Genomic DNA, 20,444 nt, shown 5'->3' on the forward strand with positions numbered 1-20,444 from the left:
GAGATGTTTGTTTATAACACTTTAAAACTTAATGTACCAAACCTATGTATTTTCTAGCTGGGGGAATTATATGTATTCATGTGATCGCCCCCTCTGGTATTTTAGACGCCCCCTCATCAGCGCTCGGCTGGCGCCGGCACTGCCTGCCATGCTAAACTAGATCTAAATACCAACAGGATCCGGCAGGATTCTGACAGTACGCCCCCCTCCAAAAGGCGGCTACTAGACGCCTTCGAAGGGGGAACACTAAACATGGGACAAGACCGACTGACAGACAGAGAACATCCAAGAAAAGATAACAAATAACATTAAGGGCAAACAAGACAGAATTACAAACGGGTTAGGGTGGGATAACAAAAATAATAAACAAGGGAGGGGGGGTGGGGGAACAACAGAGTTCATAGGGGGTGGTCCAGGGTGGGAGGTTGGGGAAAAAGTCTGAGTGGACTTCGGTTGAGTCCAAGAGTGGTCCTGGCCAAACGCGGAAAAACCTGGCTGGGGTTGCGCTGGCTGCGGCCATGGCTGGGGTTGCTCTGGCGGCTGCGCACACGGCTGGGGTTGCTCTGGCGGCTGCGCACACGGCTGGGGTTGCTCTGGCGGCTGCGCACACGGCTGGGGTTGCTCTGGCGGCTGCGCACACGGCTCTGTGCGCTCAGGCGGCTGCGCCGACGGCTCTGGACGCTCAGGCGGCTGCGCCGACGGCTCTGGACGCTCAGGCGGCTGCGCCGACGGCTCTGGACGCTCAGGCGGCTGCGCCGACGGCTCTGGACGCTCAGGCGGCTGCGCCGACGGCTCTGGACGCTCAGGCGGCTGCGCCGACGGCTCTGGACGCTCAGGCGGCTGCGTCGGCGGCTCTGGGCGTTCTGGCGGTTGCGTCGGTGGCTCTGGATGCTCTGGCGGCTGAACCAGACTCCCCTTCCTCCTGTTCTTCCTTCGGGGTCGCGGAGCAGATAGAGGATGTGGTGGTGCTCTTAAGTCGGAGGAGGACCCCCCAGATGAAGACTCCCAGGAGATCCTCCTCTGTCCCTTCGAGGGAAGCGTGAGAGGCGGGGAGCGGCTCTCTGGAGCCGGAGGAGAGAGTTCAGGGTCGCCGAACCCCCACATCCCAATGGTCCTTCCCTCTCGGATGGACGAGAGTCGATGGGGTTCGGCGGTTCGGGTCGGATTCCGCCTGGTGTTGACCTTGGGTCCGCATACGAGCGGGTCAAAAAACTCGTAACACGACTCGTATGCGGGGCGGCAACCCTTTCCCCGTCTCGCCAGGCGAGTACCGGTGAACATGTCCGCTGGGTTCTTTTATGGCACGTTCGTTCTGTCAGGATTAGGGGACACAGAACACGAACCCAGATGCGGACGTTTAACAACAAAAGGAATTTAATGACAATAGGGGAAAAACAGAAAAAACAAAACCCACGAGGGGGCAAAACATGACAGGGAATCACAACACAAAATTGACACTGAACAAAACACTAACAATAAACTTCTCAAAAACATAAAACTGACCAAGACTAGAACTATTAACTACTCACAAGAAACCGACAGGATGCGACAAGACGAACGTGCAACAAACAGCAAACACAAGGACAATAAATAGGGACAAAGTAAATTACATACACCTGGAAAATAATCACGAGTAAGGGAGCGGGGAAAAAGTGACGAGACCCGGGAAATGCGTGGTCGGAATAAACCAATACTACAACCACACATTTCCCACATAGAACATATGTACTGTCAGAACCCTGCCATGCTAAACTAGATCTAAATACCAACAGGATCCGGCAGGATTCTGACAGTATGTGTATAGCGATGAACTATACCAAAATCACCGGGGCCCCATCAATACTATATTCTTTAGACTAAAGGGTATTTATTTTAAACTAAATAAAATCTTAATCTTTTGCAGGCACAATATTCTGTTCACGCCATTAGATTGCGTTCCTGCGTTTACAATAGAGAACATACGCGGATGCGTGTTCATATCCACCGTTAAGAAACTTTTTTTAAACGATTAAAGACATTGTCAATTCATCTTCTGGGGTTTGTTTTAAAAAAAATGACACCTTAAAATCAACTGTGAATATGTGGTTATTACACAATAAAATGTAATTCTGTCCACACCGGTATAATAAGGGTTTTATTTTAGATTTGGGACTTTCTTTAACCAAGTCTCTGATTAAAACATGTGAATGCGTGTACCAAAGTTGTCAGAAAACGTAGGCTGATGCGCTCTTATATATGGCGTTAAGAGCCTTTTAAACGTTTTAAGACATTTCACACCCTCTTCTGGGTTGAATTCATTAATGTCATCTAACATCCACATGTGTACATGTGTATTTACGATAAATGTAACACGGTAGGCATTGTCAAAATAAAAGGTTTCTTGAACATGTTATTCCAGCGAGTGTTTCTTGTATTGCGAGTGTTCATCATATTTATTGATGTGGAAAAAAGTTTGTTGTTTTGGACGATCAGTTTCAGTCTTTCTCTCTATCACAATCCGTTAGCAACCAGCAGACAACCCCCAGCTGTCTGAACAGCGATGGTGTTCAGCGGACCGTACTGTTTCTAAAACTCTGTGTTGGTAAAATAAGTGTAATTCAGACCCATTGACAATAACTAAAAGGGTTATTTTAGATTTTAGATAGAGCACCAGAGCCTATTTTTTTGGCAAACACTGGGGATCTAAAAGTTTGTAACAGTACAAATTTATTTAATGAAATATTCAGTACGTTTATATTTAAGCAATGAATTGTACCAAAACCACCGTAGGTCGACATTTCTTTAGACTAAAGCCTATTTATTTTAAACTAAATAAAAGCTGATTCGCTTCACGAGATCTGTGAAGCATTTCAAGCAGAGGGTTCTGTTCAAGCCATTAAAGATTGGGGCTCCGGCGTTTACAATAGAACATACGCGGATGCGTGCACATATCGGCCATTAAGAAACTTTTAAACGATTAAAAACATATTCATATCATCTTCTGGGTTAAATTAATGACATCTTAAAACCAACTGGGAATATGTGTTTATTACACAATAAAATGTAATTCTGGCCGCTCTGACAAAATAAGGGGTAATTTTAGATTTAGGGAATTCTTTAATCAAGTCTCTGATTAAAACACATGAATGCGCGAACCACCGTTGCCAGAGAACGTACGCTGATGCGCTCTTATGGCGTTAAGAACCTTTTTATGTTTAAGACATTTTGACCCCATTTCCTGGTTTTGTGTCCGCTGTGGAACCCAACCTCTATGTGTTTATTATACAACAAATGCAATTCTGTCAGCATTTCTAGTTTAAGAACGCCTCTGATTTAAACATGCGGGTTTTAAAATGAAACGGCCATGTGACTTTTATGACAAAAGCTATTCGATCTTAATTTTTTGTTTTAACATCCAAACGTTTTTATACACAATCCATAATTAAACATCTAGGTGTGTATGAGTAAGTTTATATCTAATGTCACATGAGCAGCACCAAGTCGCGCTTGTGTCTGTGTGTGTGAGCATCCAGTCTGTTTATGTGTGGGAGTGTTTATGACCCCGTGTCTTTGCAAGGTGTGTGCATGTGTGTGTGTGTGCGTGTGTGTGTGTGTGTGTGTGTGTGTGTGTGTGTGTGTGTGTGTGTGTGTGTGTGTGTGTGTGTGTGTGTGTTTGCATGGGGGTCTATGATGTCTCTGTTTGTTACTAAAGTTTTGATATTAAGTCTGTGTCCTCATTGACAATAAGTAAGGGTTTTTTAGATTTAGGCTTCATTACACAGATACTGATTAAATCATGTTATCCATTATTTGCAATTTAAAGAAACTTAAAAGGTTTAAGACATTTTGGGCCAGATTTACTAAGCGCTTGCGCCAGCGTAAACCATCATTTTGGCGGTAAATAGCGATGTCGGAATTTACTAAAGACGCGCAGTGGATCATTAGCGCTGAAAAGGTGTGGTCTAGTTCTTTTTGCGACTGACCTGATTGCATATGCATTTCTAGGAGTTTCCCTTTCAGACGCAAACATTTTGGGAGGAGACTATTTAAATGATTCACGCAACGCGATTTACTAATGTTTGCGCATGTGTTATGTATGGCATTTGCGCGACTATTTAACGCCGAAAAAAAGCATGTCTTAAATCATTTTGCGCTCGAAATGGCTGCAATTGTTGTTGCTAGGAGGAGACATCGCAGAAATCAGAGACTGCATGGTAGAAGGGAGAGGATTTTTTCCACACGTATCAATTTATTTGGAATGCCAGAACAACAAATTATCCAAAAATTTCGTTTGCCAAGCCATGTTATTCTAAATTTGCTGGAAGAAATACAAGACGATCTGGAGCCCTCAACTAGAAGGAGTCACGCAATCCCAGGTGTTTCAAAACTTCTTGCAACACTTCATTTTTTGTCCTCCGGTTCTTTTCAGTCTACTGTGGCTACGTTAGCTGGAATTTCACAATCCGCATTTTCACCTGCGTTGTCCGTGGTGCTGAAGTCCTCTAAAGGCGTCAGGGGCATTTCCTCAATAGGACCACCACCGGTCTTCTTCACTGCTGCTTTATTAAAAGCGACCTTTTCTTTTGTACGTCTCCTTAGGTCATGCCATCTTTTCTTAATTTCATCAGCGGAACGCGATTTACCCCCTATTGCATTTACCTTTTTCGCAATACAGTTCCAAATGTCCTTTTTGCGAGCAGTTTGGACATTGCGATTTTGAAGCATTTTACTATAATTACTACACTCCTCTACTAACACATCCAGTTCTTGGGCAGAAAACTTCTCCCTCCGCTGCCTCTCCTTGGTCTTTTCCGCCATCATTTTACCAGATAAGTTCACGCGTCTCTCTGCCTTTATTTATCGGCCTGTATATCACATGCACCTGCAGGAGCATCATCTCTGCTTATTTGCAACCATGCGCTAATTTGCGCTGCTCTTATGCTGCGTTCCAGGCAACCCGTAACCCGTAACTCACGAGTTCAAAACCACGCCTCACGACTCTGAACTGGGAGTACATCGATCTAGTACGAGTTCACGGGTGGGAAGTCACGGGTTTGACTGCCGTTCCAGTGCACTTTCACCGGTAGAAGGTTGTAAAAACACGAGTTACGGGCTGCCTGGAACGCATAAGGTCGTGAGTCGTGGTTTTGAAGTCGTAACTCACGGGTTTAAAAACCTGCCTGGAACGCACCATTAGTAGATTGGTTGGTCATTATGGAAATCAGCTGTTGCGCCTGTGTTATTTAAATAGCGCTTTTTTAGTAAATAACCCGCAGATATCACCACTCCCATCAGCGCATTTTTGGAATTGCGCTCATGCGCTAATTTGCCCTGTTTAGTAAATCTGGCCCTTTATCTCACATTGTGGTGTTGTTTTTTAATTAATGTAACCTTAAACCCATCTGTTATCCATTTAGGGAACAATAAAATGTTTGCAAATATTATTTATCAAAGTTGACGATGTTATAAGACAGGATGTCGCTAACGTGACAACAAACATTTCTTTAAAGACAAAACATTTAACAAAATTGCCATGGCTTACAGAGACACACTACACTTTTTTTTGTGTGTGGGTGTGGTTTTGTTAAACATGATTGTGTGCTACCATTAAACTATCTATATCAACAACACCAGATAGGATGTACCTCTACATAACAGTAAAATCATTTATATATATTAATTAGGTAAACCTTAACACTTATTTAAAAAATAAAAATATACTATTCGAACATCCTAACCTGATATTAGGTTAGATTAGGTTTTAAGGTCAATCAGCGTCTTTAGCTTTACGACTTACAGCACAAAACCCCCCAATGACAGGAGCAATGACAGGATTTTTATGAAGTGGACCAGACCCTTGGTTTGCCTGAGGGGTTAGGTTCAACTTAGGTTAACATCTATCAGTGCATAATAAGCAAACATGAAATTATATTTTACCTATGATTTGTTACTGATGTTCATAGTTTCGCGTATTTTTCTGAAACAAACTTTTCTTTTTCAAACTTAGGCAGTATTCATACATTAGTCTTTTTCATACGATGTAAATAGATTTCTGCACTAGTGTCAACTTATGTGTGAGCTTTTTGTAAACTCATCAGACGTTCTTAGGTGTCTTTTCATATTTGTTCATAGTTTTCTTCGCTAGTATCAACTTATGTCTGAGATTTTTGTAAATTCACTAGATTGTTCTGGGGTGTATTTTTTCTTAGGCAGACGTTTTCTTTTCAAACTTAGGCATTCATCATACTTTTGTCTCTACATACATTTGTTCAAAGTTTCTCGTAGCTAGTGTCAACTCATGTCTGAGATTTGTAAATTCATCAGATGTTCTTACATGTGTATTTTCTGAAACAAACTTTTGCTTTTCAAACTTAGGTAGTCATCATACTTTTGTCTCTACATACATTTGTTCAAAGTTTCTCGTAGCTAGTGTCAACTCATGTCGGAGATTTGTAAATTCATCAGATGTTCTTACATGTGTATTTTCTGAAACAAACTTTTGCTTTTCAAACTTAGGTAGTCATCATACTTTTGTCTCTACATACATTTGTTCAAAGTTTCGCGTAGCTAGTGTCAACTCATGTCTGAGATTTGGGTTACACTTTATTTTGATAGTCCACTTTAGACATTCTACTAACTATAAATAACTTTTCAACTACATGTCAACTAACTTTCAATATTTTGCAACTATTTGTCAACTAACTGTCATTAGTGTATTAGTAGACTGTAAGGGTTGGGGTTAGGTAAGAGGTTTGGGTTAGTGGAATAAGTTGACATGCACCTTCAAAGATACTTAAAGACATTTGAATGTCTGTTGAGATACCATCACAATAAAGTGTTAGTAGATATTAAGCAGACATTCTACTAATTCTCTAAAGACTGGTAGTTGATAAGTAGTTGCAAAGTTACTTATAATTCGTTAAATGTCTAAAGTGGACTATCGAAATAAAGTGTTACCGAGATTTGTAAATTCATCAGATGTTCTTACATGTGTATTTTCTGAAACAAATTTATGCTTTTCAAACCTAGGTAGTCATCATACTTTTGTCTCTACATACATTTGTTCAAAGTTTCTCGTAGCTAGTGTCAACTCATGTCTGAGATTTGTAAATTCATCAGATGTTCTTACATGTGTATTTTCTGAAACAAACTTTTGCTTTTCAAACTTAGGTAGTCATCATACTTTTGTCTCTACATACATTTGTTCAAAGTTTCTCGTAGCTAGTGTCAACTCATGTCTGAGATTTGTAAATTCATCAGATGTTCTTACATGTGTATTTTCTGAAACAAACTTATGCTTTTCAATCTTAGTCAGTCTTCATACGGTTGTCTTTTCAGACGTTGTTCATAGTTTTTATTCGTTAGTGACAACTTATGTCTGAGATTTTGTAATCTCAGAAATGAAACCAACTGTGTTCATAAAAACAATCACAGATATATGTTGTCACTTACAAAAGAAAACAATACGAATGATGAAAATATAATATTGTCTGAGCAGATACAACTAAGAACATCTGATGAGATTACAAAATCTCAGACATAACTTGTCACTAACGAATAAAAACTATGAACAACGTCTGAAAAGACAACCGTATGAAGACTGACTAAGATTGAAAAGCAAAAGTTTGTTTCAGAAAATACACATGTAAGAACATCTGATGAATTTACAAAATCTCAGACATGAGTTGACACTAGCTACGAGAAACTTTGAACAAATGTATGTAGAGACAAAAGTATGATGAATGCCTAAGTTTGAAGCGCATAAATTTGTTTCAGAAAATACACATGTAAGAACATCTGATGAATTTACAAATCTCCGACATGAGTTGACACTAGCTACGAGAAACTTTGAACAAATGTATGTAGAGACAAAAGTATGATGAATGCCTAAGTTTGAAAAGAAAACGTCTGCCTAAGAAAAAATACACCCCAGAACAATCTAGTGAATTTACAAAAATCTCAGACATAAGTTGATACTAGCGAAGAAAACTATGAACAAATATGAAAAGACACCTAAGAACGTCTGATGAGTTTACAAAAAGCTCACACATAAGTTGACACTAGTGCAGAAATCTATTTACATCGTATGAAAAAGACTAATGTATGAATACTGCCTAAGTTTGAAAAAGAAAAGTTTGTTTCAGAAAAATACGCGAAACTATGAACATCAGTAACAAATCATAGGTAAAATATAATTTCATGTTTGCTTATTATGCACTAATAGATGTTAACCTAAGTTGAACCTAACCCCTCAGGCAAACCAAGGGTCTGCTCCACTTCATAAAAATCCTGTCATTGCTCCTGTCATTGGGGGGTTTTGTGCTGTAAGTCGTAAAGCTAAAGACGCTGATTGACCTTAAAACCTAATCTAACCTAATATCAGGTTAGGATGTTCGAATAGTATATTTTTATTTTTTAAATAAGTGTTAAGGTTTACCTAATCAATATATGTAAATGATTTTACTGTTATGTAGAGGTACATCCTATCTGGTGTTGTTGATATAGATAGTTTAATGGTAGCACACAATCATGTTTAACAAAACCACACCCACACACACAAAAAAAAATGAGTCTAGTGTGTCTCTGTAAGCCATGGCAATTTTGTTAAATGTTTTGTCTTTAAAGAAATGTTTGTTGTCACATTAGCGACATCCTGGCTTATAACATCGTCAACTTTGATACATAATATTTGCAAACATTTTATTGTTCCCTAAATGGATAACAGATGGGTTTAAGGTTACATTAATTAAAAAACAACACCACAATGTGAGATAAAATGTCTTAAACCTTTTAAGTTTCTTTAAATTGCAAATAATGGATAACATGATTTAATCAGTATCTGTGTAATGAAGCCTAAATCTAAAAAACCCTTACTTATTGTCAATGAGGACACAGACTTAATATCAAAACTTTAGTAACAAACAGAGACATCATAGACCCCCATGCAAACACACACACACACACGCACGCACGCACGCACGCACGCACGCACACACACACACATGCACACACCTTGCAAAGACACGGGGTCATAAACACTCCCACACATAAACAGACTGGATGCTCACACACACAGACACAAGCGCGACTTGGTGCTGCTCATGTGACATTAGATATAAACTTACTCATACACACCTAGATGTTTAATTATGGATTGTGTATAAAAACGTTTGGATGTTAAAACAAAAAATTAAGATCGAATAGCTTTTGTCATAAAAGTCACATGGCCGTTTCATTTTAAAACCCGCATGTTTAAATCAGAGGCGTTCTAAAACTAGAAATGCTGACAGAATTGCATTTGTTGTATAATAAACACATAGAGGTTGGGATCCACAGCGGACACAAAACCAGGAAATGGGGTCAAAATGTCTTAAACATAAAAAGGTTCTTAACGCCATAAGAGCGCATCAGCGTACGTTCTCTGGCAACGGTGGTTCGCGCATTCATGTGTTTTAATCAGAGACTTGATTAAAGAATTCCCTAAATCTAAAATTACCCCTTATTTTGTCAGAGCGGCCAGAATTACATTTTATTGTGTAATAAACACATATTCCCAGTTGGTTTTAAGATGTCATTAATTTAAAACAAAACCCAGAAGATGATATGAATATGTTTTTAATCGTTTAAAAGTTTCTTAATGGCCGATATGTGCACGCATCCGCGTATGTTCTATTGTAAACGCCGGAGCCCCAATCTTTAATGGCTTGAACAGAACCCTCTGCTTGAAATGCTTCACAGATCTCGTGAAGCGAATCAGCTTTTATTTAGTTTAAAATAAATAGGCTTTAGTCTAAAGAAATGTCGACCTACGGTGGTTTTGGTACAATTCATTGCTTAAATATAAACGTACTGAATATTTCATAAAATAAATTTGTACTGTTACAAACTTTTAGATCCCCAGTGTTTGCCAAAAAAATAGGCTCTGGTGCTCTATCTAAAATCTAAAATAACCCTTTTAGTTATTGTCAATGGGTCTGAATTACACTTATTTTACCAACACAGAGTTTTAGAAACATTACGGTCATCTGAACACCATCGCTGTTCAGACAGCTGGGGGTTGTCTGCTGGTTGCTAACGGATTGTGATAGAGAGAGAGACTGAAACTGATCGTCCAAAACAACAAACTTTTTTCCACATCAATAAATATGATGAACACTCGCAATACAAGAAACACTCGCTGGAATAACATGTTCAAGAAACCTTTTATTTTGACAATGCCTACCGTGTTACATTTATCGTAAATACACATGTACACATGTGGATGTTAGATGACATTAATGAATTCAACCCAGAAGAGGGTGTGAAATGTCTTAAAACGTTTAAAAGGCTCTTAACGCCATATATAAGAGCGCATCAGCCTACGTTTTCTGACAACTTTGGTACACGCATTCACATGTTTTAATCAGAGACTTGGTTAAAGAAAGTCCCAAATCTAAAATAAAACCCTTATTATACCGGTGCGGACAGAATTACATTTTATTGTGTAATAACCACATATTCACAGTTGATTTTAAGGTGTCATTTTTTTTAAAACAAACCCCAGAAGATGAATTGACAATGTCTTTAATCATTTAAAAAAAGTTTCTTAACGGTGGATATGAACACGCATCCGCGTGTGTTCTCTATTGTAAACGCAGGAACGCAATCTAATGGCTTGAACAGAATATTGTGCCTGCAAAAGATTAAGATTTTATTTAGTTTAAAATAAATACCCTTTAGTCTAAAGAATATAGTATTGATGGGGCCCCAGTGATTTTGGTATAGTTCATCGCTATACACATACTGAATATTTCATTAAATAATTTGTTACAATTAAATGCTTTATTTTTGTCAGAGCAGACAATATAAGACTCTTTGTATAATATACACACATTCACACATGTTTTAAGAATCGTTTAATTAAAAATAAACCCCTAAAATGAGTTGAAGACGTCTTAAAAACATTTAAAAAGTTTATTAACATCAGATATAAGTTCTCTGGCACCATCGGTGCACGTATACACATGTCTTAATCAGAGCCTTGGTTAAAGAATCCCCTAAATCTAAAATAAACCCAATATTTTGCCATAGTGGACAGAATTACATTTATTAAGGTTAATTTAAAACGGCATATATGAACACACACCTGGCGCTTTGTCAGTCACCGCCGGATCTTTAATACGCGTGAAACTATAGAGCAGGTTATGAAAAGATTCACGGAATTCCTGAAACCGTTTAAAATTGTATTTAGTTTAGACTATCGTCTAAAGATTGTAGTAATGGCTCAGGTCTTTGCTTAAACTATACCCGTATACGGAATATTTAATTAAATAACTTGTGATGTTACAAACAAAAGTTTTAATCATAGCATTGTTCATGATTTGTCTAAATCTAAAATAAACATTTACTTTTTGACACCGTAATGGTGATTTATTTTACCAACATTGAGTTTTAGAAATCTTTACTCGCTTACAACACGCACCCCTGTGAAAGAATGCTGGGCTTGTGAGAAAGGAGGGGTTGATAGATAGAGACAGCAAATGTCAAAAACACAACCTGTCATTAAACATGACAGCATAGGCTTGACATAAAACACACTCAGGAATAAACAAACCCGCTAAATGACCGGTCATAAAATGATTACGCACTCGCTGTCTAAAGTTGACAACTTGTACAGCTTTTGATTGATGGTCCCGCCCCCCTGTCAAACATGAGCTGTCAGACAGCACCTGTCAGCGAGTGGGGGAGGGGGTCATAAAAGTTTGACGAATGCTGGCCCGTTATAACTACTTATGTGTTATGTGTGGACCCTAGGAAGAGTAGCGGATGCATCTGTTGCATCAGCTAATGGGGATCCTAATAAAATAAATAAATAAAATAGATATTCCAACATGTAAGCAAAGGCAACAGGTGTTCAAGGTGTTTGCTTTCATTTGTTTTAAACATATACGTATATCGTCTTGGGCTATGGTAGACCTCTAGACTTTCACTGACAGCCCAAATTTATTTTAAAATCATTTTAAATCAGCTTTAGCATGTGTGCAGCTACACACATTACCCATACTGTATTTAAGAGTTTATAAGCAGAAAAAATATATAGATAGGATGAAATTTTTTCCCATTTTGTTTGTTGTTTGTTTAAAAGCAGAGGGTCTGTTCTTTCATTTAAAAAAATGATGGCGGAGTAAAGTAGAATATTGTTACAATGCTAAAAACAAAGTTGTGACCGCTATATGCTAGTTAATGCTATATGCTAGTTAGTGCTATATGCTAGTTAATGCTTTATGATAGCGTTTAATCCGAAGAATCGTCCATTAACAATCTCCAAACAATTGATTATTATTCCTCAAAATTTGTCTCTTCATCTGATACAGACTCAAACATAAGATCTGTTTACACACACACAGAGCTGCTGAAAGAGAAACAGCCAATCAGAGCAGAGCTCAACATTATTATTCATGACCCTTTCAAATAAGATAATAATAGACGATTTCATTCTAAATAACAAATCCTATTGTAAATGGACATGTAAAACTGTCTCTGGATCATTTTTGATCTTAATTAAGCCACAAACCTTCTGCGTAGATATCAGAGAACAATTTAACAGATTATTACAATGCATTCTTTGGCACCTTTAATGTAATTCAAAACACTTTTCTGTTATTTTTCAAAGCAGTTCTTTCAGTTCTTTCTGTGTGTGTGTGTGTGTGTGTGTGTGTGTGTGTGTGTGTGTGTGTGTGTGTGTGTGTGTGTGTGTGTGTGTGTGTGTGTGTGTGTGTGTACCTGGTAATTATCACGTTGTGGGGACCAATTGTCCCCACAAAGATAGGAATACCAGTGTTTTTGTGACCTTGTGGGGACATTTTTATGTCCCCGTGAGGAAACAAGCTTATAAATCAAACAAGATGATGTTTATTGAAAATCTAAGGTACAAGAAAGGTTTTTGTGATGGTTGGGGTTAGGGAATGGGGTAGGTAAGGGGAATAGAATATACAGTTTGTATGGTATAAAATGCATTACGTCTATGGAATGTCCCCACAAAACATGGAAACCAGAGTGTGTGTGTGTGTGTGTGTGTGTGTGTGTGTGTGTGTGTGTGTGTGTGTGTGTGTGTGTGTGTGTGTGTGTGTGTGTGTGTGTGTGTGTGTGTGTGTGTGTGTGTGTGTGTGTGTGTGTGTGTGTGTGTGTGTGTGTGTGTGTGTGTGTGTGTGTGTGTGTGTGTGTGTGTGTGTGTGTGTGTGCGCGTGCGCATGTGTCTGAAACAGCATAAACCAGTCTAAGAGTGTTTGTCAGTCTGATCTGGTTTCAGTGAGTTTTGCTGGTGTTTTCCTATGCAAGACCAGTAACTCATGGTTGTCTTTCTCAGTAGGATGAATGAAAACACTGCAAGACAGTAGACCACCCACCTATGAGACAGATATACTGACTAAAACTCTCTGTGTTATGTTACTGGAGAGCAATCAAACACAAACATGATGGAGCTTCAAAGCTTTACAACTAAACCTCATAAGAAAAAACAATGTATTCACAGAATCACAGTTTTTAAAGCACAGTATTTATTTATTTAGTCTCAGCAAAATTAAAGACTATGTCATAAACTTTCATTAAAAAAGCAAGCAGATCTGATCATGAAACCTCACAGTTTAGACAGAATGATAGCAAAAGTTTTCACACATCAAAACATTTAGCATTTAATTTGTATGGCTTATCATATTAAATCAATATGTGTACATCTCTTCGAATAGCATTCAGTCTGACAGGTAATGATGTTAAATCTGTTATTCGTGTAAAAAACATACAACACCAGTGTTTCAAACCAAACAATAAAGACTCTCACAATCTCTGGCATGCTAAAAATGAAAATCTCAGAAGGAAGACAAGCTATTTTATCTAAATATGGAATCTGGATGTCATGTTTTGCCAGGCTTGATCTCCCAAAGGTCACTTTTACTGGGTGAGATTTAACATCCCAGGAGAGAGAGAGAGAGAGAGAGAAAGTAACTTGTTGGATGTGAGCGCTCATCGCAGAAGCTGAGAGAGAAATGAGATTTGATCAGATCATAGATTTAATCTTTTCATCATGAGCCGTGGACATTACAAGTGTCTGAGAGTTTATCTGATTTAAAATCAAATCTTTACTACACATCCACCTTGAGTTGTGCAGGTAAGATCAGCTTTCTCTCTGTATCTTTATTAGTGTATGTGGACTCTGTATAGTAGAATTTGTTTAAATATATCTCAAAATATATCACATTAAAAGTGTTTAATCTTAAGATGCACACCACCAGTATTGTTTTTTGTGTTTGTTCACATGTCCTGACTTAATCTATAGCGTGTCTGGGGAACTTGCCTATAATGTTTATACTATATTTTCCATGGAAAAAGATTGTGGGATTCCCCTACTGACTGAATCATGAGAGAGAGAGAGCGAGAGAGAGAGGAAAAAAACCAGCAACCCATCATGCTGAAGACAAAATATATAAATACTGTAAACAAATATTTGATCATCAAGTAAAGATTAACATTAGATCACTTTATATTTATTTAAAGGTCTGCATTTGTGAAATAGAAAGAGAGAGAGACGTGAAATATCAAAAACAAAGACTTTTCTATTTTTAGAAAGTTATCAAAAGCTTTACAGTGAGCCCTTTTATAAAGCAATTGTGGTAGAATTTTATATTTAAGAATTGTTGATCAATTTATTTAAACAAAAATGAATTTTGTCATTTCTGTTTTTCCACATTGGCCTAAACTAAACTTCACGGTCCTGAACCTCAGATAAACAACACAACTGCTCTTCTGTTTTTACTTGCCTTATTTTTGTAGTTTGATGGCATCTATCCTCTCTATCGTTATAGAAAACCACAACCTAAACATCTGTTTCAAATCAGACATGTTTGGGAAAATGTGAAAGAATTTAATGATTTGTTATATTTGTATATTTGTGTTTTAAATTAATTCTAGACTTTAAATATGATCTGAAATATTAAAGTATAGTTTACCCCAAAATGAATGAGTCCACTTATCTTTAAACCATTGGTGTACTGTAGATGACTTTCTTTCAGTCAAACATGAGTTATGTTAAATAATATCTTTGGCTTTTAGCTTTACATTTAGGCATTTAGCAGAGGCTTTTATCCAAAGTGACTAGGAAACAATAAAGCGATTTGTCATAGGGAGGCAATAGTACAAAAAGTGCTTATAACAAGATACACATTTGCACTTTTCTGAAACAATACCTGTTTACAGAGAAAGAGAGAGTTAGAGTTTTTTTTTTTATTAAAGATAGAAGAGATAGAAATGTGGTCGATAAGAGACGGGTTTTTAGATGTTTTTTTGAATGATGTGGCTGATCGGACTCCTATAGGAAGATCATTTCCCCAGCAGGGATTAGTGAAGGAAAATGAGCGGGAATGTGATTTAGTGCCCCTTTCTGAAAGTAACACAAGGTGCCGCTCCTTTGCTGAACGTAAGGTTCTGGATGACACGCACTTCAGTCAGTAGCCAGTGGAGAGATTAAAGGTCACCTGTAATGCCCATTTTTACTAGATGTAATATAAGTCTCAGGTGTGCCCAGAATGTGTCTGTGAAGTTTACCCCACGGATCATTTATTATTGGATGTCCAAAATGCCCACATTTGGGTGGGACCAAAACGTGCTGTACCTTTAAATGCAAATGAGCTACAGCTCCTTACTCCCTTACAAACAGACAGTGAGCACTTTCAGTTCAAATAGATCTGATTAATATAGTCTGAGACTATAGTATTTAGTACAACTCACTGAGGGTGGAAACTATGGTAATGCAGGACTGGAAGTGGGCGGGGCTTTATTAATATGACCTTACATTGATAAAAAAATAAAAAAAACAAGGAGTCGGTGGATTTTTTCCATTGTAGGGTTGTTGTGTTCACACACTGTCCACACACATTTTGTCCAAACACCTTGTAAAAGTGAATTTTGCATATTAGGTGCCCTTTAAGAGCAACTTTATATATAAGCCCTTTTGGGCTCCTGGATGAGCCGAACTGCTGCATTTGTAACCAATTGTAGTGGTTTAACAGACCGTACATCTTCATAGTGGTATTGGATAGTGCCCCATTTTTAAAGCTCCAGAAAGTTCATCAAAAACATCTTCTAAGATAAGGTGATTTGTTTTTGAAACAGGTCTTTTGAAACTTTCACCTGTCCTCAACTCTCTCATGAACATGCATACGATTTCGAAATATAAATGTTTCCTTACAAAAACCCACAAACAATGGGGCACTATCCAATGCCATTATACAAGCCAGGATATTATTTAATAACTCTAAACTCTGTGTTTGACTGAAAGAAAAAAGTCATATAAACCAGTGTTTCATAACCAGGAGGGTGGGGCCTCAACAGATTTCCAAATGGGCCATAAGATGACTTAAAATGAATTAACGGGATAGTTCACCCCAAAATTTACTCACGCTCATGTTGTAACAAACCTGTATCAATTTCTATGTTCTGTTGATCACGAAGGAAGATTTTTGAGGAATGTTTGTAACTAAACCGTTTGTGGGCCCCATTCACTTCCATTGTATTGTTTTTCCTACTGTAAAAGTAAATGGGGCTCATTATCAGTTTAGTTACAAACATTAATCAAAACATTTCCATTCAAGTTCATCAGAACACAGAAATTGATACAGGTTTGTAACAACATGAGGGCGAGTAAATGATGACCAAATGTTTATTTTTGGGTGAACTGTCCCTTTAAATTAAGTAACCAAAAATCTATTTAAGTTTTTTTTGGATATTTTTGTAATACATATCTGTCTTAGTCAAGCCAAGCCCTAAAATACTTTAGAAATAAATGGGTAGAAATAGCGTGAGATGGGCCTTCAAATATTGTTTTGGGCTGTAAGGCTCCTTGAACTAAAAATGTTGGTTGAGAAGCACTTATATACACAAATGCCTCGAGGATGAGTAAATAATGGACTATTTTTGGGGTGAACTATTCCTTTAATAACATTATAGTATAATTTCATTTTTTTTCAGTATTGGAGTCATGGGGACGTCCCACAGAGAGCATCTTAACATCACCGCTGAGTGTCCAGTAAATGTCAGCGGTCATCTCCTGGAGATGTCTTATCTAAAGAAACTCTCTCATCTGGATGAAGATTTATATCATAACTTTTACAGTCTGTGGGTCACACTGATTGTGGTCAACACGTTAATGTTTGTGGTCGGTGTGGTTCTCAATAGTCTGGCCCTCTATGTCTTCTGTCAGCGTAGTCGCTCTCGCACGACTCCCGCCATCTACACCATAAACCTGGCGGTAGCCGACCTGCTGGTGGCGCTGTCTCTCCCGGCCCGCATAGCTCTCTACTACAGCAGCGGTGACTGCGTGGCCTGTTTCTATGTCCACACCTTCAGCTATTTTGTAAATATGTACTGCAGCATCTTATTTCTCACCAGCATCTGTGTCGATCGCTACGTGGCAGTCGTGCGGCCGCCGGGAACCTCGGGCCGCTGGCGAAGCCCTGCCGTAGCTAAAGGTGTAAGCGTGTGCGTGTGGCTGTTTGCCGTGGTGGTTACCTACTCTCTTCAGATCTCCGCTCTTGAGTTGCACAGCATGTCCTGTCATCGTCTCACTGTCATCTTCACCCTCACCCTGCTGGAGTTCGTATTACCGCTCCTGGTCATCATAGCGTTCACCGTTCGTGCGGCCTGCGCGCTGGCAGACGGCAAGATGATGGCACAGAGCCGGGGATGCCGCGCCCGGGCCGTCAGGCTGCTCGTAGCCGTGCTGGTTGTGTTCAGCGTGTGTTTTACGCCGTATCACGTTCGTGAAGCAGTGGTTTATTTCCAGCTAGGTGGCAGCAGAGAGCAGCACGTTGTGGCGTATCATGCCACCATCACCCTCAGCAGTTTAAATAGCTGCCTTGATCCTGTGGTCTACTGCTTTGTGCCGGATAGCTTTCGTTCCACCCTACGCAGGGAACGGAGGATGAGATTGTTGGAGCATCCGGAGCGGAGCTCTGTAGTCAATGCTAGCAGAAACCTGGGAGATGCAGGAACGCCAGTGACCATTGGGTACAGCGTGGCTTTATTGACACACAACACACTTCCACCCACGGAGAGACATCCCTGCCCGAAAACAACACAGACAGACAACAGTGAATATCAAACACTTAACAAAGATATCTCTCCAAACTGAAACTTGGACACACAGAGAGAGAGAGAGAGAGGGAGGGGGGAGTGCAATGCTTTCATATGAAATAATAATGATGCCTCCGTCTATAAACAGACTATAAAAAACACATTTCCAGCGATGAGATGTTTGTCGATCCACTGAGCAATAAAATGCTGTGTGACGTGACAGATCTTTCTGATTCTTCCGAATGATAGATGTTCCTGTAGCTCAATGGTATTGCATTAGCAGTGCAAAAGCGTTTGGGTTTAATCCCAGGTAGCATGCATACTAATAAAAGGTGTAGCTTGAATGCACTGTAAAGTACTTTGCATAAAAGTGCAGCTAAATGCATACATGTATGTTATGGGTCAACATTTTAATCAACCAATCAAATTCGAGGGATAAGTTTACAATGAATGTGACGTTTAGGATTACAGCCTGGGTAAGGTGTTTCTCCCCTCATCACATTTACATTACGTTTATGAATTTAGCAGACGCTTTCATCCAAAATGTTTACAATGCATAATAAAAATATTTTTGCCCTTCTCTGGGCAAAAATATATTTGATATCGTCACTGTCCTCCTGAAACCTTGTCCATATTTTGTGATTTTCAACTGATTATTATTGGTCACTCTTTGTCATGTTTGTCAGTGGTTTTTACAAATATTACATCAATAAAAAAGTATTAAAAGTGCTTGTCAACTTAGACAACACAGTGTAATTAATAAAAAATACAGTGTTTATTCTGTTTCTTGAAAAATAGTGAATTTGGACATACAAGCTTTCGGAAGGACAGCGACGATATGTTTAATACATTTTGTTTAAACCTTTATATATTAAAATATATTTCAAAATGCATTTCAGGGGCAACAAAGACATTTCTATTTCTACAACCCATACAAAATATCCTGGCCGAAATATATAAGTTTGTATAAAATGTATACGTAGGATAAAATATAAAATTATATATTAAGTCTATTTTTGCTGTTGAAAATTTTTAATCTTTTTAAAGCTGGTATGTTTACAGTTTTTTTTCCAATGCAACGTAAATATAAATGCTTTAACTATATATTTAAAAATCTACAAAAAATGGTGAAAAATATTTTTTTCATATTTCAAAATATATTTCAGTATGTATAAATTTTTTGGCCAGTTTTTGAAAATTTTTAAATACATTTTTAAATAAAAAAATGTTTAATGCATTATATTCAACTCGCATTAAAAAAAAGATGTAAACATAACTGGTTTGAAAAGATTAAAATTAAATATATTTTCAACTACAAACAAATACTTATCATTTTATACTTCATACATACTTATACATTTTATACAAACTTTTATATTTTGAAACACTTATTTGTTTTGCCATATAGGTTGTAAAATTAGAAATGCATTTGTTGCCCCTGAAATACATATTGAAATATTTTTCATGAAGCTTTATTTAAATGTATTTAGCATTTAAAACATATTTTTGGCCATAGAAATATATTTTTTGCAGTATGGGGTGGTATAAATTAAGTATTAAGTGTGTTCAACCCCATGACCTTGTGTGCTATACAGCATGCATCATTTCTCTCTCATGGACTGCTCATATCTGATTCGATGCATAAGTTATTGTAAGGATTTGATCATGTTAATTCATGTTGACACAGGAACATCTTTGACAAACTCACAACCAATCAGATGTTTGATGTTGTAATTATTATGAGGATCACTGAGATCTTTACACACCAGACTGAACAGAGACGTCACCAGTGATGAAAACCTTTAAAGTTTTAAGTGTTGTAGTTTATCAGAAACTCTCTCTCTTCTACCCTACACGGCGTTCTCATCCATGTTGTTTATTATGCTCTACACATGATTTAATGGAGGTTAAAGGTCATGTGTTTATGTGTGAAGACCACACTGAGCGCGCTCACCCAAACCTGTACATGAACTACAACTGAAACTCAAAAGAAACAGCTTTTATGATTTGTTTAAAGCACTTTTGTTTTACTGTGATGGGGACGGCATCAGGTGACTATTCATGCCCAATGACTTCAATATCTGTGAATTACTCTACACAATATAACAGCATATCAGGAAACCTTAAAAAATGATAAATATACACACTAGAATTATGAATGCTTGAATGAAAAGGATGCTTCTAAAACTCTTAAAACAGTTTTGTTAAAACAACACATTTTGTGTCTGGTTAATAACAACACATTTAATGTTAACTAGACACATATCTGTGTTATATAACAGATTTTGTGTTGTTTTGACACATCTTGTGTTGTCCCTTTAATTTATCTAATTTGACATAAAATGTGTTAAATAGCTTCACAC

The 20,444-nt window shown here is 38.0% G+C and overlaps 1 protein-coding gene across 1 annotated transcript; it reads left to right on the top strand.

Moving 5' to 3' along the window:
• The first annotated feature begins 16,987 nt into the window (after nt 1-16,987).
• Nucleotides 16,988-18,682, top strand: LOC135771295 (G-protein coupled receptor 20). The gene has a single exon (XM_065281500.1). The coding sequence runs from the start codon at nt 16,988-16,990 to the stop codon at nt 18,137-18,139; it is 1,152 nt and encodes a 383-aa protein (XP_065137572.1). The 3' UTR covers nt 18,140-18,682.
• The last annotated feature ends 1,762 nt before the right edge of the window (nt 18,683-20,444 follow it).

This window comes from Paramisgurnus dabryanus, chromosome 19 (genome assembly GCF_030506205.2).
Source record: "Paramisgurnus dabryanus chromosome 19, PD_genome_1.1, whole genome shotgun sequence".
In the NCBI taxonomy this organism is placed as follows: Eukaryota; Metazoa; Chordata; class Actinopteri; order Cypriniformes; family Cobitidae; genus Paramisgurnus; species Paramisgurnus dabryanus.

Coding starts and splice junctions, on each gene's coding strand:
- LOC135771295 (XM_065281500.1), top strand. CDS start 16,988: ATGGGGACGTCCCACAGAGAGCATCTTAACATCACCGCTGAGTGTCCA.